At 37.1% G+C, this 25,023-nt stretch overlaps 2 protein-coding genes across 7 annotated transcripts; one reads left to right on the top strand and one right to left on the bottom strand.

The window, feature by feature from the left end:
* Window positions 1-6,641: 6,641 nt before the first annotated feature.
* zgc:113314 (uncharacterized protein LOC619272 homolog) lies at window positions 6,642-9,637 on the top strand. Of its 6 annotated transcripts, none has more exons than XM_019110363.2 (10): window positions 6,643-6,935; window positions 7,066-7,256; window positions 7,422-7,531; window positions 7,675-7,722; window positions 7,832-7,903; window positions 8,042-8,170; window positions 8,387-8,512; window positions 8,615-8,743; window positions 9,112-9,158; window positions 9,399-9,637. In XM_019110363.2, the coding sequence occupies exons 2-10, from the start codon at window positions 7,205-7,207 to the stop codon at window positions 9,415-9,417; spliced, it is 732 nt and encodes a 243-aa protein (XP_018965908.1). In that variant the 5' UTR covers window positions 6,643-6,935; window positions 7,066-7,204; the 3' UTR covers window positions 9,418-9,637. The 6 variants fall into 6 exon arrangements, with proteins under 6 accessions (XP_042586993.1, XP_018965908.1, XP_018965907.1 ...); XM_019110362.2 differs by having other exon boundaries at window positions 6,643-6,964; XM_042731060.1 differs by lacking the exon at window positions 7,066-7,256.
* A 1,138-nt stretch (window positions 9,638-10,775) lies between these two features.
* Window positions 10,776-13,903, bottom strand: gja8a (gap junction protein alpha 8 paralog a). The gene is made up of 2 exons (XM_042731058.1): window positions 13,719-13,903; window positions 10,776-13,308 (listed from the first exon to the last, which is right to left on the bottom strand). The coding sequence occupies exon 2, from the start codon at window positions 13,293-13,295 to the stop codon at window positions 11,097-11,099; it is 2,199 nt and encodes a 732-aa protein (XP_042586992.1). The 5' UTR covers window positions 13,296-13,308; window positions 13,719-13,903; the 3' UTR covers window positions 10,776-11,096.
* Between the last annotated feature and the right edge of the window lie 11,120 nt (window positions 13,904-25,023).

Here is a 25,023-nt window from a genome sequence, read left to right as displayed (position 1 = left end):
CCTGCCAACACCCTAAAATAGGAGTTTATCTGGACAGAAGAGGGCCACGTCTCTTTCTATGATGCAGAGAAAGGAAGACATATCTACACCTTTAACGTAGATTTTAAAAAGACTGGAATTATTTACCCAGTGTTTGGCACTGTTGAGACAGACAGAGCGTTGGTGATTTATAGGAAAATATGTGGTAAAACACATTTCACTCACTTCTACTTACTACTGTAGATTAATACTAAACATTTAAGTATTTTGCTTATTTTAGTGAGTTTTAGTGAGAAGTCAAATTGTTACAATAGGAGTTAAGATAGTGTTTGTACATATTTTTATTTATAGAACTGTTACATATATACAGTATACACTCACCGGCCACTTTGTTAGGTACACCTGTTCAGTTGCTTAACGCAAATTGCTAATCGGCCAATCACATGGCAGCAACTCAATGCATTTAGGCATCTAGATGTGGTGCAGATGACTTGCTGAAGTTCAAACCAAGCATCAGAATGGGGAAGAAAGGGGATTTAAGTGACTTTGAACGTAGAATAGTTGTTGGTGCCAGACGGGCTGCTCTGAGTATTTCAAAAATGGTTGATCTACTGGGATTTTCCCGCACAACCATCTCTAGGGTTTACATAGAATGGTCCGAAAAAGAGAAAATCTCCAGTGAGCGGCTCACCAAATTTGGACAAAAGAAGATTGGAAAAACGGCACACTTGGCACACTTTGGGACCCTTAGAACCAATTGAGCATCATTTAAACGCCACAGCCTACCTGAGTATTGTTGCTGACCATGTCCATCCCTTTATGACTACAGTGTACCCATCTTCTGATGGCTAATTCCAGCAGAATAATGCACCATGTCACAAAGCTCAAATCATCTCAGACTGGTTTCTTGAAAATGACAACGAGTTCACTTTACTCAAATGGCCTCCACAGTCACCAGTTCTCTATCCAATAGAGCAGTTTTGGGATGTGGTGGAACGGGAGATTCGCATCATCGATGTGCAGCCGACAAATATGCAGCAACTGCGTGATGCTGTCATGTCAATATGGACCAAAATCTCTGAGGAATGTTTCTAACACCTTGTTGAATCTATGCCACGAAGAATTAAGGCAGTTCTGAAAGCATAAGGGTGTCCAACCCGGTACTAGCAAGGTGTACCTAATAAAGTGGCCAGTGAGTGTATACATATGTTAAGATGGTCTAGTGACTCCTTTGTTAATATTCAAAATAACATTTTATAATATAAATATATTTACTAATGTAAAAAAATGTAATTTGAGAACTATGCAACAAAGTAGGCTACTTGTCCTTAAGCTGTTCTTCAAATGCAGTTCTTTCCAAATTTTAAACACAAGCATTCATTTTACTGTCATTATTGTTCTGTTTGTTCACTAAAGCAGTTACAACAGATTATCGATACTCGTGATATAAAGCAATAAATTCATACAGTTTTACAATAAATATATTTTAATCCCTAGTCTGCCCTACAAGGAAGTAGGAAGATGGCAAGCTTATAATAGCCTACATTTTACTGTCTCGTGGTCATGAATAATTAGTCATTTGACTCCCATTTCATTCTGAGGAGTTTCCTTTAGCACACAATAAATTCCCCAAAAAAAGTTGCAAAAACGTATTACATTGTAAAATAAAACTGCAGCTGTTTGGGAAGATTTCTCTTATGAACCTTGTGGCTTGTAGTAAAATTCCAGCTCCACTCATTCGATTCATGTAACAGTAAAGTCTGTTTCAGTGCAGTAAGTGTTGTTTTTACACTTAATGCTTCACAGGAGCATTTTGGTGCTGACAACCGAAGAGATCCATCACCTTGTTTCATGACAGTCATAATCAATAATTTAGTAATCCAGTTGTGACTGCTAACAGTACACTCAAGTCTAAGATATTGGTGATATTTTATGGTATTGTTTGAGAATTTATTGATTTTTTTTTAAGAATTTAAAGAATTTCTTCTTTCATAAGACATTGGGGCTGATCTGTTCGCAGTGTAGGATGAGAAAGGATGGGCCTTTGCTACTTTTAAAATTTGTAACTTGTGTTCAGTTTTTTCTGTCTGAATAGACCAGGGATCTCCAACCATGCTCCTGCAGACTTCAGTTCTAACCCTGCTCACACACACGTCTGTAATTATCAAGTAGCCGTGAACACCTTGACTGGGTTGGAGCTGAAATCTGCAGGACAGTAGCTCTCCAGGAGCAGGGTTGAAGACCACTGGAATAGACAGACTCAGTGCTTCCCAAACCTGTCCTGGAGGCCCCCTTGCCCTGTACCTTTTGTATATCTCCCTTATCTAACACACCTGATTCCACTCATCAGCTCGTTAGTAGAGACTGCAAAAACTAAACTGGGTGTGTCTGATTAGGGAGACATACAAAAGCTGTGTTCCAAACTTAAGTGCATGGACTCCGAAGTGCACATTTAAAGTGCGAATGCGTCACAGTGGCGTGACGTAAGTTGTCCCAAAGTCAGAATGCGCACTCCAAAGACCGCATTTGAAGTGAGAATGCGTCACTGCGGCGCGACGAAGGCTGATGAGTTTCGAAAGTGACTTCAAATGCGCCCTTCCTTTCCCATGAAAATGAAGTGTACATCTTATGGACACAAACTCTTGTATGCTTTGAACTTGTTTTTGTTGTTAGAATAAGACCCTCATCCTTCTTTTTCTATTCCTGTTTTATTTTGTTTTATCTTATTGTGTGATTATTGTTTGTTGTTGTTTTTTTTCTCGCTCTCTCATCTTTTTTTCTTTCTTTTTGGCTGTATCAACACGAATAATATGTGTTCAGTTGTTGAAATAGGCTGTAAAGGTTTGTAATTGTATTTGATACCTTAATATAAAAAAAATAAAAAATAAAACATCTTATGGACACTTCGCACCCTACCATATCCCAGAATCACTTGCGTGCATATGACGAAGGTGTTTATATTCAGAGGCAGGTGAGAGTTCTGTGGAGGCCTTCACATTGAAATGTAAGTATTGTGTTTTCATTTACACAAATACCTAGCAAAAGTGTTTAAAGCCAGGTTTTTTTTTTACATAAAGCCCACAAGACAGCCACTATATAAGGCAATGGTCTTTCCCTTTGTTGTGTTTCTGTAGTGCTGTCATGCAAGAGATGTCTACAAATGTTTTAACCAAACTTAAGCACTACAGTATTTTGTATGCATGTCCTGCTGTGTCATATTTTCTAATGTTAAGATTGCAAACCTGTCTTTTTTCATAAGTGTTTCCATTTTCTTTTGTTTTAATACTATTCTGGAGAAAGTGAGCATGTGTTTTTGTTGTTAACAGGCACAGTTTATTTGTGAAGGGTCCTGAGACAGGTGAGGGAGTGAGTGGACAGGGAGGACATCAAACTCAAACAAATACATTCTTCATAAGAGAAAACAGTGGGGAAAAAAATTAGTACATTACAGTTTTTCCAATATATTTTTTAAATGTCATATTGTCAATGAAACAAACTAATTTCTGTAGTTTATTTTTGTGACGCAAGTTAAAAATGAAATGCATAAATTGTATACATTATTCATTTTTTGTGTGTAATTTATTCGTAAATAAGCCTGAATACTTTCTGTACATTTTATATTTTTGTTTTGCATATTCACATGTGTAAATTAAAAGAAAAGTGCTTATGTAAATTAATTTTTTTTTAAATGTAGCTTATAATTTTTTTCACAAAACATTCTTTTTTATGTTTATTTGTTTGTCCTGTAAATACTTTTTTACACATTAAAACAAATTGTTCTAAACATAATAGAAAGTAGTTTTTACAACCATTTACAACAGGTTTAACATCAGAAAAACAACATCAGTTTGAGCCCGGCCCTGCCTCCATGTGTTCTGGGGTCTTCAGGAGGTGAATCTCTTGGTGAATCGCCAGCACCTCCTCAGAGACTTGGAGGACAGTGTGGTGACAGTGGAACGAGGCACATGTCAAACACTCTGGAGACCATCTGTATGATGTACCACTAGCAGACAGAAGAGAAACACCAGGGTCTGGATCATGGCACACCATCCATGTTGCCGTTCACTTCCCAGTAGATCCAGCAGCACAGTCAGGGTCTCCCTGCTCAGAACAAACCACTAAACACCTGTCCAGCGCTGCCACATTCAGCTTCATCCTACAGTACAGGGGTCTGGTCTGATTTAGAGAAAGAAGGAAAAGAGAAATTGTTAAGAGCTATGACAACATAATTAGTAGAAGAAATATTGACATACTTTAGTAAACTACTTCTAGTAACTACCAATACCATATTGGGGAAAAACTACTACTCATATTTAAAACCTTAGCTGAAGGGATAGTTCACCCAAAAATATAAATTACAAACCTGGAGCAACTGAAGGGTGAGTAAATGATTACCCAATTTTCATTTTTGGCTGAACTATCCTTTAAGTAAAAATATTATCTTGCATACTCTAATATACTTAATTATTGATATTAATAATAAAAAAAAAAAAATTATCAGCATTATTTTTAAAAAAAAAAAAAAAAAAATGTCAGGATGGTTTTACATTAATAATACTGCTGCACTTCTGAGTATGTTGGAGTTTACTTCTAAATATGTTCAAGGTTATTAAATTTAAAGTTGCTGGACATTAAGCTGTACTATGCTCTATTTTTTTTTTAAATACAGTTTTATTTTTATTATGGTTAACTGCCTAAAAAAATACGGGTTGCAAACCTGTCTACATATGGTAAAGACAATAAACTACATAAAATTGCACCTTTGTAAGATATCAGTCAGCATTTGAACTGCTATGTGTGTATTTTGTAGTTCAACACATCTATAATTACAATATAAAATTAAAATCCAACCAAGAACCCACAAAAAAAGTTGTAATCCGACAAAGATCGCAGCAAACCAGTGTAGTTTACCTGGCCTCGGTCTTGGCTAAGCCTGAGGTTCATCACCGTCTCCTCCATTATGAGTAAATCATATAAACAAAAACGAGCAATTCTGGCTCAACCTATCCTATTCTGGAAGGTCTGTCCTCTCGTCAGCGCTCCTCTGGCACCGTTGCTACGCTAATCGAAAACACCTGGTGGCGCAATTAGGAAATCCTGTGAAGGCGCGCGGAGCATCTCACGCATTTCGGAGGACCCTTCGTGCGCTTCGGAGGTCTGGTCTTCAGCCCTGTCCCAAATGGCACACTCCGGACTTGTGGACTTCCTCAGAGTCCACACTTTGGTGACGTCATGTAGTGCAAGTTCACGAGGGTGCATTGAGAAGTATTTTTGGGACAGACTCGGTCGTCACGCCGGAAATAACGGTCTGGTTGTTTTTTGACAGGAGCTGCAGGTTCGGGGAATATGCTGCCTATGTTCCATTTGAACTAAGATTACAATTTTAACGCATAATAAACATGTGCGTGAGTTTCAGATGAATTTACAGTTTAAATATAAATACTAGGTTTACATATGACTCAGTAAACCCCTGACATTCGGTTCTATTTATTTAATGAATCATAATGCGATCGTATTATTCAACGCGCTATTATTATGTTTGAGATATCAACCACTGGTCGATGACCACAATGTTTGTATAAACTGTACGTAACAGCTGGTAAAATGTACACCTAGGTCATAAAAACCGTGATGATACCTACCTTTTTTTTTTTTTATTAAGGAGAAACCAGAAATATACAATAATAGACAGAAATTTATATATTAATGCACAGAAAAAAACATGCCAGAGTGTACAAACCATTGATTGATTCATCAAAAAACTGAATATTCCTTAAAAATATGACAAGTCTTCCTTGCTTTTTTATTTATAATGTTCTCCAAACTGGTGCAGTAGTCTTTTGTCTCCTGAAGAAAATTAATAAAATTTGACTTGGATCCTGACCATTTCTTCTTGTGTATATGAAATTTTCCCAAAATAATAAACAATTGTAAAATAAAATTAAAATTATTATTATTATTATTATTGTTATTTTCATTGGAATAATACATACATATATCAAAATTATTTAATTTTGATATAGGGGAGTCGTGGCCTAATGGTTAGAGAGTCGGACTCCCAATCGAAGGGTTGTGAGTTCGAGTCTCGGGCCGGCAGGAATTGTGGGTGGGGGGAGTGCATGTACAGTTCTCTCTCCACCTTCAATACCACGACTTAGGTGCCCTTGAGCAAGGCATCGAACCCCCAACTGCTCCCCGGGCGCCGCCACAAAAATGGCTGCCCACTGCTCCGGGTGTGTGTTCACAGTGTGTGTGTGTGTTCACTGCTCTGTGTGTGTGCACTTCGGATGGGTTAAATGCAGAGCACTAATTCTGAGTATGGGTCACCATACTTGGCTGAATGTCACGTCACTTTCACTTTCACTTTCACTATAACATGTTTTCCTTCTAATGAAATTTTCCACATCCACCCAAAAGATTTTTGTGTATATACAATTACAAAACAGATGGACAATAGATTCTTTTTCCATTGAGCATAATAACACATGAATAATCAATCTCTAACTTAATCCTCTCTAACACACTTTTAGCCGGATATATACCATGTAAAATTTTTAAATGTAACCTCCGTAATGATACCTACACTTAAATATATTCTTCTCAGCCATGTCATCAATTGCTCTTAAGCGAAATCTCCTCCCATCCGTTGTCTGATTGGCATTTCGCAAGGATTCCTGGGTAGTTAAAGTGTGCGAAGCCTGCATCTATGCGGTCTTTGCGGAAGACCGCTTCAAGGATACAAAGGATGCGCAGCTGAGCACACTTCAGAGCGTTTAAATGCTGAATGGGACGGCCTACGGACTCGTAGACTCGGCGAGCACGCGCAATTTAAGCCCACAAGACCACATGAAGTGCGCCATTTGGGACAGGCCCTTCGAAGTCCGTGGCCTTCGAAGTGTGCACACTCATTTTTGGGACACCGCTACATGTGCAGGGCAGGGGATCCTCCAGGAAAGGTTTGGGAAGCCCTAGATAAATGCACAAAGTAGGCTAAGTGAATAGGAAAAGCAAAAGCATTATAAGTAAAATAAATAAAGGCTATTTTAGGCCATTTTATTAAATAATGTGGGATTATTTTACCTTCAGCCTGGTTCTCGTAGATCACGTGATTTTGCAACTACAACAGAAGCGCCACCCATTGTAACATCAACTGTTCAGAAGCCTATGTTCTTAAGCGTTCGTCTGTCTGAAATAGCTTACGATATAAGAATATAAGGATAAGAACATGGGGATTTTGATCAAGTCCATTCGGAACCTGCGTGATTCGCCAAGGAACGGTAGGCCTACGTCAATAAATATACAGATAATGACCTAGTGTGTGTGAATGGAAGTATAGCCTATTCGTTTAAAGTCAGCAATGACCGGTCATTCAGTTGGCTGTTCTTTCTCATTCAATATGCGGGTTTACATGCTAATGTGAGACTTTTTTTTTTTTTTTAAAGGACAGGATGTCATGTCCACGTGGGAAACTAAAACTGTTTGTAAGACTGTTAAAATAGAATATGATCGTACGTCTGAACCGTTCACAAAGCCAGAGATGTCTACTACAATAGTAAGTTTTCATCATCAAACATCTACGTCTGGTATTATCTGAATGTGTGCATAGTTATTTTTTTGTTTGTTAATGGAAAAACATGAACAGACAAGGAGTGCTGTAACTTTTCTGATTTATTTCAACAAAACTTTATCTAACAGGTAAACAGGCTAAGGAATACATTAGGATCAAAGCAAACATTTCTACAGGTATACTAACAATGATTTAGTTACTAATTAATTCAGCCTATAAATTCATTATGCTTTGTTTTGAATGACAGTTATACATGCATGTGTCTATGTCTTTGTATCCACACAGAAGCAAAACACCTTGGACAATTTCAACATTATAACAGACCTAGCAACACAGTTAAACAGAGTCACAGCAAAGGTAGATTACACATTGTTTCTGCTGATAAGATTTCATTCCTATGTCTTGACTAAATTCTGAGCAACTGAGAGATTATCTTTGTCATTCTTCTTGTCTAGACAGTGAATGAACAACTCTTTCTGCTATTTGATATTTCAGGTTTCTGGAGAGTCCCAATCTTTTAATGTGGTTGATGACTTGAGTTTAGAGGAATGTAAAGGTTTTATTTTCAGATGGTCTAAAGAGCTGAAATGTTTGAGGTCAAAATACAAGAACAACATGGGCAAGGTAATAGTGACTGCAGATCTCATGTAAAAAATGGATTTGGAATGAATTTTTTTTTTATTTTTTCATAAAATTTCAAATGTATTGGAATTAATGGTTTGTGTGTTAAGGCTCAACTGTATCTTTTGAAATGTAATGTAATTGCAGAAATGTTATTACAGATACAACAAAAAGATGAGTTGTAAAGTACTTATTGTAAAAAACTTGGTATCTCATCAGATTTCCACTGATGGGAAATTCAGGAGTCTGGAAGCTCTGAACATCAAAAAGCATCAAGATCAGACCCTGAAATATGCTCTGAAAGATTTTCAGTGGTTAATTTGTATTTTGATGTCACTTCCAAAGGTCAGTGATAAGAAAAAAGCTTCATTACTTGATCACACTTTTTAATCTTATGCATATGAAAGCGTATTTGACTGTCTTGTTCATTTCTCTCTTTTCGTTTAGTCCTCAGTGTGTCAAGAAGGATGCGCTAGAGTAGAACTGTTGAATCTTTACAGACAATGGAAAAAAGGGCAGCTGGTCAACATGCTTCCGATTATGGACTTTATCATGAAGACATTACTTAAGGAAAAGGTATCATACTGAGATCATGTTTCTACAGATGTTTGTTTGCTTATGTAGCATATTTATATATCAGAACAATGAAAAGTAAAATATGCAGAAAACCTTTATAATGGTCAAAACGAGGGCGAGAGAATTTGTTTCATAGCATGTAATTTAAAAATAAAAAAAAACTGGATCAAGGGGCCCTTCTTATAAGATTTGACTGCTGTTTGAAAACCATTTCAGGTGTTTGGATGTAAACTTACTCTAACCCAACTGGAATGGGAAACTTTAAACATATTGTGCATGTTATATTCATGTTTTCCACACTGGAAATTCAACTATTTAGTGCCATAGATTATCTAATTTCTGCTTAATGTTTTTATTTTTACTTTCAGGATTTCATTTTGATACAGAAGCCTCAAAATAGATCAGATGGGAAAAGGTGAGGTGTTGTTTTACATATGTGGTGTTTTCACAATTGAATGTGTCTGTGGTCTCCTTTATAAGCACAAGAAGCAGTGCATTTACAAGAAAGGGCGAGATGAAATTCTTCCTTCATATAGAAAGAGAAATATTTCATAATCTGGAAAGTGAAACAAACAAACAAAAAGCATAGGGAAGGAAAAGTTATTTGCAGTAGAAGGTTATTTTCAGTGACCGTATATATTTTTTTCATTTCTAGGTTGACAGTCATCATTTGAACGGCATCTTTTGAAAGACTTAATTATCAAATATTCATCTTGGCATTACCATATCACCGATATGACCGCTCTCAGGACATCATTACCTGTTGGCAGAAAAGAAAACATTTAAAGTGGTAAAGACGTGTGACTGATGATATCAGAGTGGATGTATTGTAAATTATTGCTTTTTTATCTATAAAGAATACAAGAATACTTATAATAAACACCTTTAAATCAAGGCAGACTCATTCTTATCATTCTTACATTTCTTTTTAACATATTTAAATAATAATGTATGTGGGTGTTTTATGTAAATACACTGTGTGGTTTTCATTTTTATGCTGGTCATAGAGGCATGAACAGAACATATCTTGTGAACAGAAACAAAGTTGAACAGACACTCTGTAGACACCTTTTATTTTTATTTTATTTTTTTTGTATAAACGCATGACTATGATCCTGCTTGTGTCAAGGTTGCAAAATATGTGTTGGAAGAAGTTGCAAACACCCACAATGTCACACTGATACTTAACAAAAATGTCTTGACACATTTCATGTTTGTTTAAAGAAGGGTTTTTGGGTTTTTTCCACACATCTGTCCCTGACCTTGTACTTTAATTTTCTGTTTGGATGTTGTTCTTTCAGTGCCATTGTGACCACTAGAGGTCATACATGTGTAATTTTTGTCCAATTTCACTAAGTAACATGTATTTTTAATACCTTTTTCGCAAATACTATTTTATTACAAGGTTTAAAAAAATATCGTTGTTGTTCATGGGCAGGTTGAAAATGTATTTGAATACAAACAGCACAATTGGTCATCAGTCAGTGAGGTATCTTTATTTAGGGTCTTAAATAAAAAAAAAAAAAACGGTATTACACACATCATAAACCCCCCTTTTTTTTGTGGTACAGTCCATATAAATCTTAGTCCTGCTACCTGCAATCAAACCCTACCACTTTTCAATTACAATATTCTGTCTTTTTAATTAACTTTGTATCAGAAGTCCGATTGTTACTGAAAAGGAATGTAAATGTTGTAAACAAATTGATTGTAGATTTATAAACAATAACACAATTAATGTGGCCCAGGATAATCATAAAACAATAACAGGCAAATGTATAGATTAACATAAATAGTCAGTGCAATAGACAGTTTTTCAGAAATTCAGAATGTCACTCTGTGATTATCTTGCAAGGGATTTACAGTATAATAAATTGAATAAATAAATAAAGGATCTTTTTGAAAAGCAAGACTAAAAAAGCATATTAAAATTATGTTTGAAAGTATGTCCTTAGTAATGTTCACTGTGAGAAGATTGTTTGTAATTTTTTATTTCCATAATCTATACAAACCATTCATTGTTCTTGCGTTCTTGTACCTTTGCCTTTCTTTTTAGATGAACTTGTGTATACAAAAAAAATAAATAAATAAAAAATAGGGGTTTTCAAACTTGTGTCCAAAACTCCTAGGTGGTTACAAAGAGATTAATATTTTTTTTTCATACAGCATTAATGGGCCTTTATACATGAAGTATATACATTCAGTAAGGGGTTTCTCTGCAAGGGGATGATCATACTTTGGGCATTTCATGACATTTTGAAAACCCCTGATCAAGAAAACATGCTTGTTCAATGATTCACCTGATAATGTTGCACTTGGGAATTTTTCTGTCAAGTTTCTGCTTGTTGTTCAGTCATATTGTAAGATCATCTGACCTGGCTCTGCTGCTACCTTTGCTGAGACGACTTAATGATCTTGTTTCCTCTGTTTTCTCTAGTTCCAGAGGTACAAGTGAAACATCCATCATCTCCTCTGTGGCCTCCATGGCCTTCATTTCTTCAGAACACTCCTCCTTCTCTGGGCCTCCAGTTTCCACAGAATCCTCTTTTTTCCCTGACCTATCACACTCCCTAGAGACTTGGACCTCCTCTGGATCCTTTATCTTCAAGGATACCTCCTCCTTTCCCAAAGTTTCCACCTGTTCAGTGTCAACAGCAAGTCCTACAGCTTTATCTAGAACCTCCTCACCTTGATTGACTGCAGTATCAAAAGATCTAACTTCATTTAGATTTTCTAAAGCTTCATTCTTGCCTGTTTGTAATACATCTTCTAAAGCACAAATTCTTCCTGCATCTATTAGACCCTCTATAGTTTCACCCTTTCCTATATCTACTACTTCCTCTGAAGCTTTGCCCACTTCTGAGTCTACTGCATCCCGTTGAACTCTATCCTCTTCCATATAATAAGGTACAAAGGTATACCTGCCCTTTCCCATATCCACTTCATCCCCAATGGGCTCTATATCAGGTAAATTTGACCCTGCTACCTCCCCTAAATCCTCCGACCCTTGCTCCCCCTCAGATATTTTAGACACATCCAGATCTCCAGTAATCTTACCATCATCTAAAGTTTTCGCCTTTTCCAAAATGTCCTCATTTACAAAAGGCTCAATTTCACAAAGTTGCCTCTCTTCACCAGACACCTCAACTGCTGTCGCTTCCTCAACCACATCTGGTAAACTCCCTTCTTTCCTCAACTCCTGGACCTTAAAGGTGCTATGCTCTATTTCCTCAATTTCCTGTAAGTTTTCCTTCTCTTCTTCAGCTCCTGAAAGTCTTTTTTCCTTTGTTGGCTCAGCATCTATTAAGCTACTCTCCTTCGCTGACTTTTCCTCAGTCACCTCTCTACAAGCCAGTTCTCCTAGATCTATATCCAAACTCTCTTCAAGTGATATTAAATATGTTTCCTCCACACTTTCCCCTTCTGAACGCTCCTCCAGTACTTCTGGTAAAGCTGTCGGAGTTTTTAAGCTGTCTACCTCATCTCCTTCCCGAAGTGGTTCTTCTGGTGGAAGCTCTGGTAGTGTCTCTGTGACCTGAATGAAGGAGGGTTGAGTCTCATCGCATATGATTGTCTCCTCTACAGGTGGCGCTGTTGGCATAACCGCCTCCTGATTCCTTTTCTGCTCCTTCTCCAGCTGAGGTGAGAAGAACTGGCCCTCTTCCATACCAACCTCAGCTAGTGGATATATGTGCGCCACCTTGTCTTTCTTCTCCTCTTCAAGGCGCCTGTAACCCTTGGATTTTTGGACAGGGGTGGTTAGAAGGAATGGTAAGCTCCTCTCAGGTGGTCCAAGAGGCTCCAACTGCGCTGGAGCTGGTCGATGGAATACAAATCGGATCTTCTTCAAGGCGAGGTGGCTGATCTCCACAAAGTTAAGGAACAGTGAAACACAAGCAACTGCAAGCATAAAAATGATAAAGATGGTCTTTTCAGTGGGTCGGGAGACATAGCAGTCCACCGTGTTGGGGCACGGCCAACGACTGCACCTGTACAGCGGCAGGATGCGGAACCCGTAGAGGAAGTACTGTCCAACTACGAAGCCTACTTCAAAAAGAGCTTTGAAGATGATATGGCATATGTAGGTGAAAAGTAGAGTGCCCTTGAGTCTGAACTTTTTGCTACTCTTCGTGCTGGTTTCCTTGGTGGTACGAACACTTCCCTGATCTGGCAGTAGAAGACGCTCCTCACCTGTTTCCTGTTGGTGGCTAACCTCAGCTTCTTCACGCTCCTTTCGTTTTTCCTCCATGTGGATGTAATGGACAGCATGCCCGACGTAAACAAGCGAAGGTGTGGATACAAAAATTATTTGTAACACCCATAGACGGATATGGGAGATTGGAAAGGCCTCGTCGTAACACACATTCTCGCAACCTGGCTGCTGAGTGTTACAAACGTAATCAGACTGCTCGTCTCCCCAGACAAACTCTGCTGCTGTGCCCAGAATTAAAATGCGGAAAATGAACAGAACTGTGAGCCAAACACGGCCAATCACAGTGGAGTGTTCGTTTACTTCCTCCAAAATATTACCCAAGAAGCTCCAGTCTCCCATGGTTGTGTATTAGCTGTGTACAAAAAAGACAAATGGGAATTAGGGAGAAACAAAATGGTCCAAGAGTGTTTTACTTACAGTACATGATAAACCTGATGTATCATACGCTTCCGTTTTTTTTTTTTTTTTTTATATATAAACAGATATTTCATAATAAAGTTATTGTTAAGATATTATGAAAAACATTTTCCAAATGCACCTTCTCATTAATAAGTTAACTTCTAGATAAACAAAACTAGACTGAACAGACCATTTACAAACAGGACCAGGAAACAACTGTAAGACTCAGATATGCCATTGCCAAAACACATCACCTACAGGCTCACATTCAACAATTTAGGCCATCTTAGACATAAAACAAAACTGGACAAAAAAGCTAATAATTAAATGGAGAGCCAAAGTTATCTACGGCTAAATAGTCACCTTTGCACAGTGGTGGGTCCAGTGTAGTCCAGTTCAGTCCGTTGCTTCTGGGGCCTGTGGGGCGAATTGAACTCCTGTCCCCCAGTCACCCAGACTCAGTCCTCGCCCTTGTCGCACCACTGAGCAGATGTGAGTGAATGACTATGATGGCTGCTTTTCATGCCTGCCGTAGAGTCTAAGCTGCTAACCAGATGCCCTTTATGCACCAGACCACGAGTGTTGATGCAGAAGACAATAGGATCAACATACCCGCAGCCAGAGGGGCCAGAGGGACAGGACACTATCCACAGGCCTGAACCAAATGTACACATTTTAAAAAATGAAATAAAATTGGGGCATGAGGCCCATAGCAATGGCCTACTTCTTTATGACATGCTGCAATGATACATCAATGATTTAAACCAATCTTTGATTATTAAATGTCCTGTTCTTTTGATAATATAAATACATTTAGTATGAAAATATATATTATATATTGGTTTTTATTATTTAAACATTAAAATAGGTACATGTTCCACAAAGTTTGACAACCAGAATATATCCAAGATGCGTTTTTATTGTATCAAAGAAATGTAGCATAAGGTGAGCATAAGACACTTCTAACAAAAACAAAAAAACAAACAAAAAACCTTGCAGTATATATGCTTCATATAGTGAAATGAATGCTGACCCAAAACAGACACAGTATAACAGACACAGTATAAAATATGTACTGTTTTATTGTTCATGTGTTGTATATCAGTGGGAATTGGGAAACTGTGACAGACTTCATGACTTCACTGGAGCAGCATTTTGGTATTTCAGTGTTTGCATTTCACTGTAGTGGGATACACACGGTAAATTATCCACCCACAAATCTTCAACAAAAATTTGTTGGTGTATTGGAGCCAAAGGACCTTATGACAACAGCGATATTTCACAAGGGAGACAGCCTTAGGAAATGGTGATGATAAAGTATTTGGGCAAACACACACATCCAGGAAAGCTGGGTGTTGGAGGTATAAGGTTTAATGGTTTTGTGATAACGGGGCAACAGAGCAGTGCAATGGCATATTTATGATATTGGCCAGGAAGCTCAAACACACATACACACATGGATAAACTTCAACAATACCCTGTTTAAAAACTTCCTGCGCAGCTGAATCATTGGCCAGACACATTCTTGACAGTGTTGGTTCACACCAAGATTTTGAACGTTACACAAAACCCAATCGTTAAAGGTCAGAAAATGTGTATATTTGTTATTTTGGGGGGTCTCAGAGACCCCAAAATCACTGTTTTCCATGCTGTAGCAGTCCTGACTAAGAGAGCACATTCAACAGTTGGCAAAACCCTATCAGACTCAAGAATGGTTTATTTAAAGTTTGGGATTGTTTAGCACTTATCTAAACTGTTGAATTATTGTTGTCAGGGGAAACAGTTTGTGCTACACTTTTCGAAGGGAAAACAATATGACTGACAGTCAATGGGCAATGTTTTATGCCACATAGACGGAGAGTTTATTCCAAGTTACACAATTCATTTTCCCATTCTGCACAGTATATCTCATAAACATTTGACTGGTTGCTGTGTACATTAGGACTAAACATCAAGATAAAGAGAAGAGCATAATTAACTAACCGCTTAATAGAAGACTGAAGTCTGTGTAACTTATGTTGCCCTTGTGTGTGCGAAAGGCTATATAAAAATAAACTTCCTAGCGGATGAAATCTTTTAAATGTGTCATCATTTAATGAAATTAAGATGCCAAATGTATCATCAAAATTGTAACTTTTCTAACAAGTTTTATTCTATGTTACCCTCTCACTATTAATCATAATCTGCCATTGATTATAGTATGTTGCATGTCAAAATATTCAATTTATTATTTCATGTCAGCACAGGAAACAAACTGTGCCTTAAAAATTTATTTGGTTTTTAATGAGAAAGTATTTGCAAATACAACATGAGCAGTACACATTAACTAACAGACCCCCGGATACCCTAAAGCAAAAGCACATTTCTCTTTCATTAAGATGGGGATATAGTGGAAAAATAAAAAGTGGAACTAGAATTATATCAATACAATATTATGTAATTTATGTTAGAAAGAAAATAATATTCTAATTTTACATACATTAACCCATCTTTTTTAATTCATTAAAAATAAAAAGTATTAATATCAAACTGGAAAAGACTGATGCTACATAATATTTCATTGACTTCATGGTACACCCTGCATTTCGGACCCTGGTAATTGTGCCCTGGAGGGGTTTGTGTGTTGATATAGTGGACACTGGCAGGATAAGCCACATGAATAGTGGTAGGATGACACAGAAAGACATGATGTCATTCTAGAGCATTGAGCCTATGGAGCATGTGCAGTCAGGCGTGAGCTCACATTGTGCAAATGCAGCAGACACTCATGAAGCTATAACACAAATATCAAATGCTAATCGGCTCACAATACATTTCCTGCTCTCCCTTAAAAGACTAATTTAAGCTTAGATGTAATAAAATTTGATGTATAAGTCTTTGTAATCTGTCACCATTTGTTTGCAAATGACACTTTGTTGGATGTTTTATTGAGTGTATTTAATTACATTAATACATCTTTGACAAGTGAGACATAAGTGCCAAATGCTTTTCTGGGGCACTGTAAAGTTGAATTATGCATTCGAAACCAATGCACTTTAGGTACAGTACAGTACCTAATAATACACACACAGTCCAGCCTAGAGAGAAAATTAAGTATGCTTGAAGATTACTAAATGAAGTTTAGATTTTCCTAACAACGTTCATGTGTCATACAGAGATACAACCATTTGAATTTAAGTCAAAGCAATTTTTTTACTCTGTCTAACATGACAAATCTCCTACAGCTGAATGAATGCAGACTTCAGCAGTTCTTCACTGCTAAAAAGAGGATGAAGATGCTAAGGAGGGATGATTTAAATATGATTATCATTTTAAAAGACACTGGAGGATGAAGTGACAATGAAATAGTAAAGATTTTGTTTAAATCTCTCCACAGAAATTAAAGGCTTCTAATAGACAAGGTCATATTTGTCCTGCGTCAGGACATTAACATATATATATATATATTTATATATATATATATATATATATATATATATATTAACTTTTAAACTTGAAGTTTTGAAATATAATGGGCCTTCATTCCTATGAACTCTCAGCCCTTTTCACACCTCCAGCATATCTCTTCATTTCTCCTCATTATTCCTGAACTGAGCCTCACTTCCTCTGGGAATTATATTTTCGACCCTTTCCAATGATTGTTTAATTAATTTATCCGAATACACAAAGCATTCTCTTCACTTCCCTCCATGTACACACAAACTGTTCTCAGCGGTCACAGTTTATACACACTGAGTTTTTCACTCACCCAAGCGGACATCAGTCAGAGCCAACCTAAACTCGTGACTAGTGTGTGTGTTCGCATGATTACGTGTGGTGTTTATGGGTGTATGGAGCAGGTAACTGCACTGAGGTCATTGTGCTGGTCAACCGATTGTGGTCATAAAGAACACCTCGATGGGTGCGACGGCCGGCGCTGCCCAGCCACAATTGTGTATGGGACAGGAACAAATGTTGATTTTGGACGGAGGTGAAAGACCTGGCCTTCTCTGTTCTTCCTCTAGACAGATTTGACACACCCTCACCTCTGATGACCTGCTGATATGCCAGACTCTTGTACCAATGTGCTTAACTGACCCTACTGATATGAAACGTGTGACAACAATATAGCCACTCACTAATAATGCATTAGACATTTTGTCTGAATTAAAAAGGCACCATTGCTACATTACTGTGATCTATGCCATCAAAGCACTTTTAAAGCACTGTAAGTAGTACATAATGCTTCAAGGGCATAAATTTCATCTAACATCGGTAGATCTACAATATTAACTTAATATAAGTTCACAGGCTTATCACCGTGTATAGGCTGGAATACACTACACGATTTTTGCAGTCTGGAGAAGTCGATGTTAGTTTCCGAAAGTCAGAGCCAGTCTGCAAATTAGAGTTGACAGATTCCCAGATCACGTAGTGTATGATGGTCACAGACTCCGATTTTTAGCTTCAGACTTTGATTCCACTCAGTCGGAGGATATCAAACATGTTTCAGACGATTTTAGAACACATATCGTTTTTATTTGTCAAGCATCTCCTAGCAACAATATGCACATTTCTGAGTGAGGTTATTGTGATTGGAACGACTTCAAAGTCTGCTTGTGTGTGATCCTCAGTTGTGTAGTGTACTGTATGATGACCAGTTTTCCTCTGTCACTATTTACAAAGTCGGTAAGTGTATGATGCGTAGTGTTTAAAAAAATTGTTCAGATTTTAAAAGTCATGTAGTGTATTCCAGGCTTTAGTTGTAGTGGGTGACTTACTATCCAACAAGCTAGGATATTAAACAAGCTAACCGTTTCTTGTGTTTATATTGTTTTACTATTTACACAATTATTTTAAGTATATGTCCATTATATTATTAACAATACACAGAGTGGTTTGTAATGATATTTTTAAAGGGGACAACCCTCAGATGGGGGGATTCATTTGAACATGACTCATGCACTGATTTGTTTTCTCACATACTTTATAAGACAGAAAATAAAATGCATGTCTGATGAGGCCAATATTTACCTACAATCCATTTTTAGAAAACAAAATTTGGACATTTTTGGACATCCTTTTCAGCAGATCTTTGTGCATGGCTTGTGAATGACTCTGTGCTGCAGGTAAAGACAATTTATATGTATATGAACAAAAAAACATGTGGACACTTTTATTATGGGTACTGATAAAAAACTAGAAATGGCCCCGAGTGCATCTAATCCAATTCAGCTATGATAAAATAAGCAAATGTGTGAGCATCACTACAGAACACTGTAAGTGTCCGACTTGATGACTTCCCTTTTCAACTCCTCCCTAACTGCAAGTGAACGTTCTCTGTGGTTGGTTAAATCCAGATAAAGTCAAACACACCTATTCACAAACACTCTCACATGGCCTCATGGGACAGTAGAGTTTATTGGATGCGTACTTCTGAATCTCACCAGAAGTAGTAGGTCATTTGGGAACTTTTCACTTACTCTTTTATGAGTACTCTGAATTTGGACATACTATTTTTTCACACAGTCCTACTGTTTTCACCTGAAATATAGTATGAAAGTATATGATTTCAGATGCAACCACTGCCTTCATAAGTAAGTTAGTGAATCATTCACTCAACCGCCAAAATCATTAGCCTCTTTATAAAGCACCGTTAGCCCCGGTAAAGAACAGTTCACACATCTTTTTAAATTCTGTGGGATCATTAACCAGAAATTACCTCTAAACGGCTGCACCTCCCAGTGATGTGTTTGTAAACATGGAGGGTTATACGTGGTCAGTGTTTTTGTTGATATTTTCATTTTTGTATCAAATGTTTACATTCATGCAGCTGCTTTTGGCCCAGGGACATTGTATTAGACAACTTCAAATGAACTACACAGCATAGAGTAAACGCATCATCTGCGTCAGAATGTTATGATTGGAACAGAGCTGTTAAATTGGCCCAGTGTAGATGTTTAACTTTAGCGCATTCTGAATTTGTACATGCTCATTCTGGTTATCTCGTTCTGCATTTACACAAAGTAGATTACCGGTAATTCACTGGTAATGTTGTGACTTCTCATACCGGAAAATTCCCGGGAACAAATTTACCGGTATTTTTGAAAAGGTCCTGTCTCTTAGTGGTAATTTACCAGTAACTTACCAGTAAAATATGTATGTGTGAAAGGGGCTACTGATTCATTCAAGAGTGAAACACCACTACTGTCTGCTGTTGGAAGACGGGGACTGTCGATTTTGATTTGACTTTGTTTGCAAATATTTTTGTTTGCAGAGTAAAAACAGATAAAATAAATAGCAATTTTGTGTTTAAAATGTAAGTTGCTCAATATTAACTTCTAAATTAAAGGTTGAATAAAAGCAATACAATGACACTAGCAATTGTGCTGTTGGTGTTGTTCACAGCTTGCTAATATCCAGAACAACAACATTCTGTAATATAGTAATAAAATACAAAACATAAAATAAGAGCAAAAAAATAAATAAATAAACAAATAAAAATGTAAGCAAGGAAAAAATCTCTCCATCCCTGATTATTTAATTACTAGACTAATGTACTGGAAACAAATTCCAGAACGATGTGAGAAACCTCCATTGGGAAAACAGACTCCAGGCATGAGAAAGAATGAAAGACATGGAACCCGAGCTGCGGCAGGCATACGTACAAGCAGATACAAGCTTCCCCTTCCTCAAATTGAAATTCAAAACTTCTAATGAACAAGTGATTTCCTATGGAAGTTAGAGTCACAAAGGGTTCAAAAGCACAAACTGCCGAAAAGTGTGGGAGCCAACTATTTAAACCAGTGCTTCAACATTCTGTTGTTTGATTCATTCACATTGCATTAATATCACTAAATTAATATTGTTCAGTTAAAATGAGTCAGTTTTAAACCAAGGAAAGAGAAATCACTCTCTGAAAGTTCTCTTGAGAAAGTTATGACTCACAACACCAAGTATTTACTTCTATTGTTTTAGTGAATTTGGTTTGGTAAACCAATCAGTAACGAGCCACAAAATAGCCATTCAAATATTTCTCCTTATTAAGTTGTGGTATTTAGTCTTTCCAGTCACAAGTTTAACCCTATTAATTTTCATATTAATTTTGTTTTACCAAAATAACTGAGAAACAATAAAAGTATTGTTTTATTTATTTTTGTAATAATATATCTGAAGATAAAATGTCTTTTGAATTATTGATTGTTAAAGATTGTGTGTGTGTGTGTGTGTGTGTGTGTGTGTGTGTGTGTGTGTGTGTGTGTGTGTGTGTGTGTGTGTGTGTGTGTGTGTGTGTGTGTGTGTGTGTGTGAATCTTGAAAGTACTTGGTGGGTCTTACAGCTTTCATATTTTTTGTTAATTTAGTCTGATATTCTGAAAACGTTAGATTTAATTTGTATGGTTTCTGTGGTGCTACACAAGTGAACATTTTTATTAAACAATATATTTCTTAACACAAAATAATATAAATAAAATTGATGCAAATTGTAATATTTAGTATTTTAGTATTTTGCCACCTCCAACAAAACTGAAAAACTTACAAAGATTTAATGCAGCTAATGTTGCAAACTATGCAAATCAAATGATTATCTTTTACACAAATTGTCATATCAACCATCTTATGATCCAGGTGCACTTATAGATCTGTGTTGACTACTGTTCAACAGAAAAAAGGAAACCAAGTACAATAAGAGCCACTTGTAAACGGTCAAGAAGTCTGGTTCACATGTGTAAATGTTCTCTTGCCCTGTTATGTACAAACTGCTATAAACACGAAAGCATATAAACTGGCCAAACGTATTTGTAAAGGTCAAAGGAGGAAATGATTGATTGTTCTCTTCAACCTGACAGGAAGCAGACGCTGGACTTCCTGTAAGTGTAGCACTGGTCACTCTAGGGAGCCAATACTGAGATGCTGTTAAAACAATGGATGAAGCAAAAGATGAGGGGACAAAATGTAGAGCAGGGGGGTGGATGAGGCACAGAATAAACAGGAGAAGGTAGTGAATGGCAATGATGGAGTCAGGGTCTGTGAGAAAACACTGGACCTGTCAGTCAATACAGAGACACTGGCATCGTAAAAAGCCATACAATTTTTTACATTTGAAGTATAAGTGGCTCTTAGTGGGGGATTAATGGTTTTTGTTACATATCTCCCCATCTAGGGCTGGGGAGCCAGTAACAAAAATAAAGAAAAAAAAACTCAAACCAACCTCCTGACCCAGAGTCAACACAGACACCACTTCAAATTAATATCTTTTTAATTTGAGAAGATAAGAATCAAGTAAACAGAAACCGTAATCTCAAAGAAAGTGTCAAAAAACATACATGGAACAAAGACTTCTGGGGAGAGCTAGGCCAAAATAACAAACAAAACCAAACTAACTAACCCAAGGATATTCATAATTACCTAGGGAAAAGACAAAAACAAAATACATAAAACTTCCCTCTCTTCCTGTCTACCCATAACCAGGAGAAAAAGAGAAGGACAAACAAAAATGGCACCCTTCCCCTACATTCCCTTAAGTCAAAAGAACGTAAACATACTAACAAACATCGTTAACATTAAACAGATACTCAAATGATTCTAAACCGCTTCAGTTCTCTTTCTGCTCAAGAACACAACAAACTCATGAGTTCACTACTAGACCAACCAAAGTCAAACAACAAGTGACTCTGGGGAACCAGGAGGACCGGTAGCCCTGGCCGAAAGAGGTCTCTCTCCTTTCTCCACAGATCCACCACATCTTATTTTCTACTCATTTCCATCATCATCCAGTCACCGCTGGCAATCAGATTGAACACAGATGAGTGGATCACCTGTCTCCAGATGAGGGAGAGAGAAAGCAAGCAAAAAACCACATCCAACACACACGTGCACGATTATAAACCGCATTAAATACGTCCTCGGACATAACATATTGATCACCCAAAAAGGAAAATTCTGTCATAATTTACTCACCTTCCACTTCCTACAAACCTACAAAGTTTCTTTCTTCTGAGCACAAAATAATACACTCTAAAGAATGTGGACAACCAAACAGTTCACAGTAGCCACTGACTTCCATAGTATGGAGGAAAAAAAAAATATAATGCAAGTCAATGCAAACTTTTTCTGTCATATTTCTAATAACAGTCTATCACAACAATTATATTATAGTAAAGTATATATAGGCCTACCATTAACAAACATAATTTAAACATAACTCAAATGTATACATTTGTATTCAGAACGTTTAAGCACATTAAAACACAACAATTTGATGATTTGTTCCAGAAGCTTTAGTGTGAAATTAGATTGCATCAGTCTTTCTTTGTCCTGATGTGTGAGACTTTCTCAAGATTTCCTTTTGTGCTCAACTTTCTCACATTTTCATTCACTGCGCTGGACTGGAAGTTGCAGTGTGACCACTGAGACTAATGTGGAAGCGATTGTGAACAGAGTCTAAATAATGTTTTGGACTCTATCGATTCTAGTTTTAAATTTATGTTCTTTTAATTTAGATAGCAGGTCATGCTGTGATGCATCGATCTGCCGTTGGTCACAAAGTATCACGTAATGTGAAATCGCAGGCCAGAGTTCACCAAGCTTGAACTTTGCTACGCAGCAAAATGCGAAATATCTTTGCACAGGTTTGCATTTTCCGGTCTGACGCATTATACGTATGATCGCGTTCCAGGGGGGTCACCCTCGGTAGAAATCGTATTCCCTTTCCATCTTCGGATCCTTAGAATCCCCCCCCATGGCGGCCCTGTAAAAGGGTCAAAGGAGTAGAGGATATACAAGGAAAAAAGGCTGATTGCCATTTAGATGCTGAGCTTCAAAATATGATTTCGTCCCACCATTGGACCACTGCAGAAAACAGTTATCAGAGGATGTGACAAACTAACGCCATGAAAAACACTCTCCACCTTTCCTTAATTTCCCACTCTCTCTCTCTCCACTTCGTCTTATTTTCTCACTCTTCATTTCCATTTTCACTCTGTTATTCTGCGTCTGTCTTTCATAAAATGTCTTTATAGTTGTTGCAACTTCAAATATTTTTGCTTCAGTTTCACAGAAATAAAATACAAACAGAAATTTTAAAAGAAGTAAAACCTTTATTGGACTATAAATGAAAGTTTATCATCAGGGTAAACTAGACTGCAGGGCCTGTTCATTTGACATTTACACATGCATTTGGCAGAAGCTTTTATGCAAAGTGACTTACAGTGCATTCAGGGTGGCCTATATATTGTGTCTGTTTGTTTGCTCCTTGGCATTGTTTGTGCCATTCTTGAAAAGTTGTAGAGTACTCACTGATTAAATTAGCTGAACTGACAATAAAATTAGCCAAAGTCTACACATGTCTGGGGTAGCTGTCTCAGGGTGGCTCCTTTCCTGTGTTTGTCTGAATGGTCGTGTCAGTCCACTGAAATCCATGTTTCAGCTCCAGTGCAGAAAAACAGAGCATCTACATGTCCAGCTTCCTTCTTTCTCTTAGAACAACGTCTGTCAGTCTCCTTCTTTCCTGGGCCGGTTTTGAAAGTGTTGATTGCAGTGTTTCTGTTGGGGTGGAATGTGCTTTTAAAAGTGCTTTGTACATCTCTGCTTGCTTTGCCTTAGCTATGTTTCAGCATATCATATAATCAGCCTATTTAGAATAAAGGGTAATGAAAAAAATGTTGTGTTTCAGAATAGGTATCTGAGATCTGAGATACGCTTTGGAAATTGTTCAATAATTATGTGATCCATGATTGTTTTGACTCGGAAATAGTGTAAATGTGTATATGTAATTTCACAACAGTTGTACATTTTTCAGTTATGAGACAAATAATACGCATATGTAAGTTGCTTAGTTGTTGATTTTGGCTGTTTCTCTCTCTTCACACACATACTGAAACAAGGATTAATTTTTCTAGTTTAGGCAAAAAGATAAATGTCAAGAGATGACAGGAGGCTCTGGGATTTAAACAGGGCATTGAAGGTATCCGTGGCACTCTTTTCTTCATAATTTTGTCTGTGCATGTTTAATGTTTGTGTAAGAATGTAAGGCAGCCATTTTCCCCAAAGTTATTTCAGTATAAAAAAAGTGTATAAACTGTGAAATATAAATGTTGTTCTTCTTTTTAACTTTCTATTCATTAAAAAAAAAAATCCAGAAACAAATGCATTACAGTTTCCACTATACTTTTAAACATTGTTTTCAAGATTGATAATAATGAGAAATTTTTCTTGAGCATGAAATCAGCAAATTAGAATGATTTCTGGAGGATCACATGACACTGAAGACTGGAATAATGAAGGAGGAAATTCCAGGTTATTTTAATTGATAACTAATGTGGTTTGTTCTGTAACATGGATGCTGACATAATCTAAAATACATTATTATTCTTTATAGTATAAACTAAATACAAAATTCACAATGTCGAAGGTCAGAAATGAGAACAGTCAGGAATATGAGTCCTAATAAAGATGTTACACTCAATTTGGAACCTATACTATGGTGCGTCACTAACCAAATCCACAGTGCCATCACCAGACTGATGATAACTGTTGCATGTCATACTGATGTCTGGAGAGTTTCTGTGAGCATCATTAAAATGGGTCACACAAGCATATGACGTAGATAGTGCTTTGTTTCATTCGCCAACATCCACCAATCATTTTTTCTACAAACAGGGTGACTGAGATAAAAGTCATGAGGGCAT

The sequence above is a fragment of the Cyprinus carpio genome, chromosome B9 (genome assembly GCF_018340385.1).
Source record: "Cyprinus carpio isolate SPL01 chromosome B9, ASM1834038v1, whole genome shotgun sequence".
NCBI lineage: Eukaryota > Metazoa > Chordata > Actinopteri > Cypriniformes > Cyprinidae > Cyprinus > Cyprinus carpio.
The sequence above is the reverse complement of the archived record's forward strand: the minus strand, read 5'-3'. Positions and strand labels throughout refer to the sequence as shown.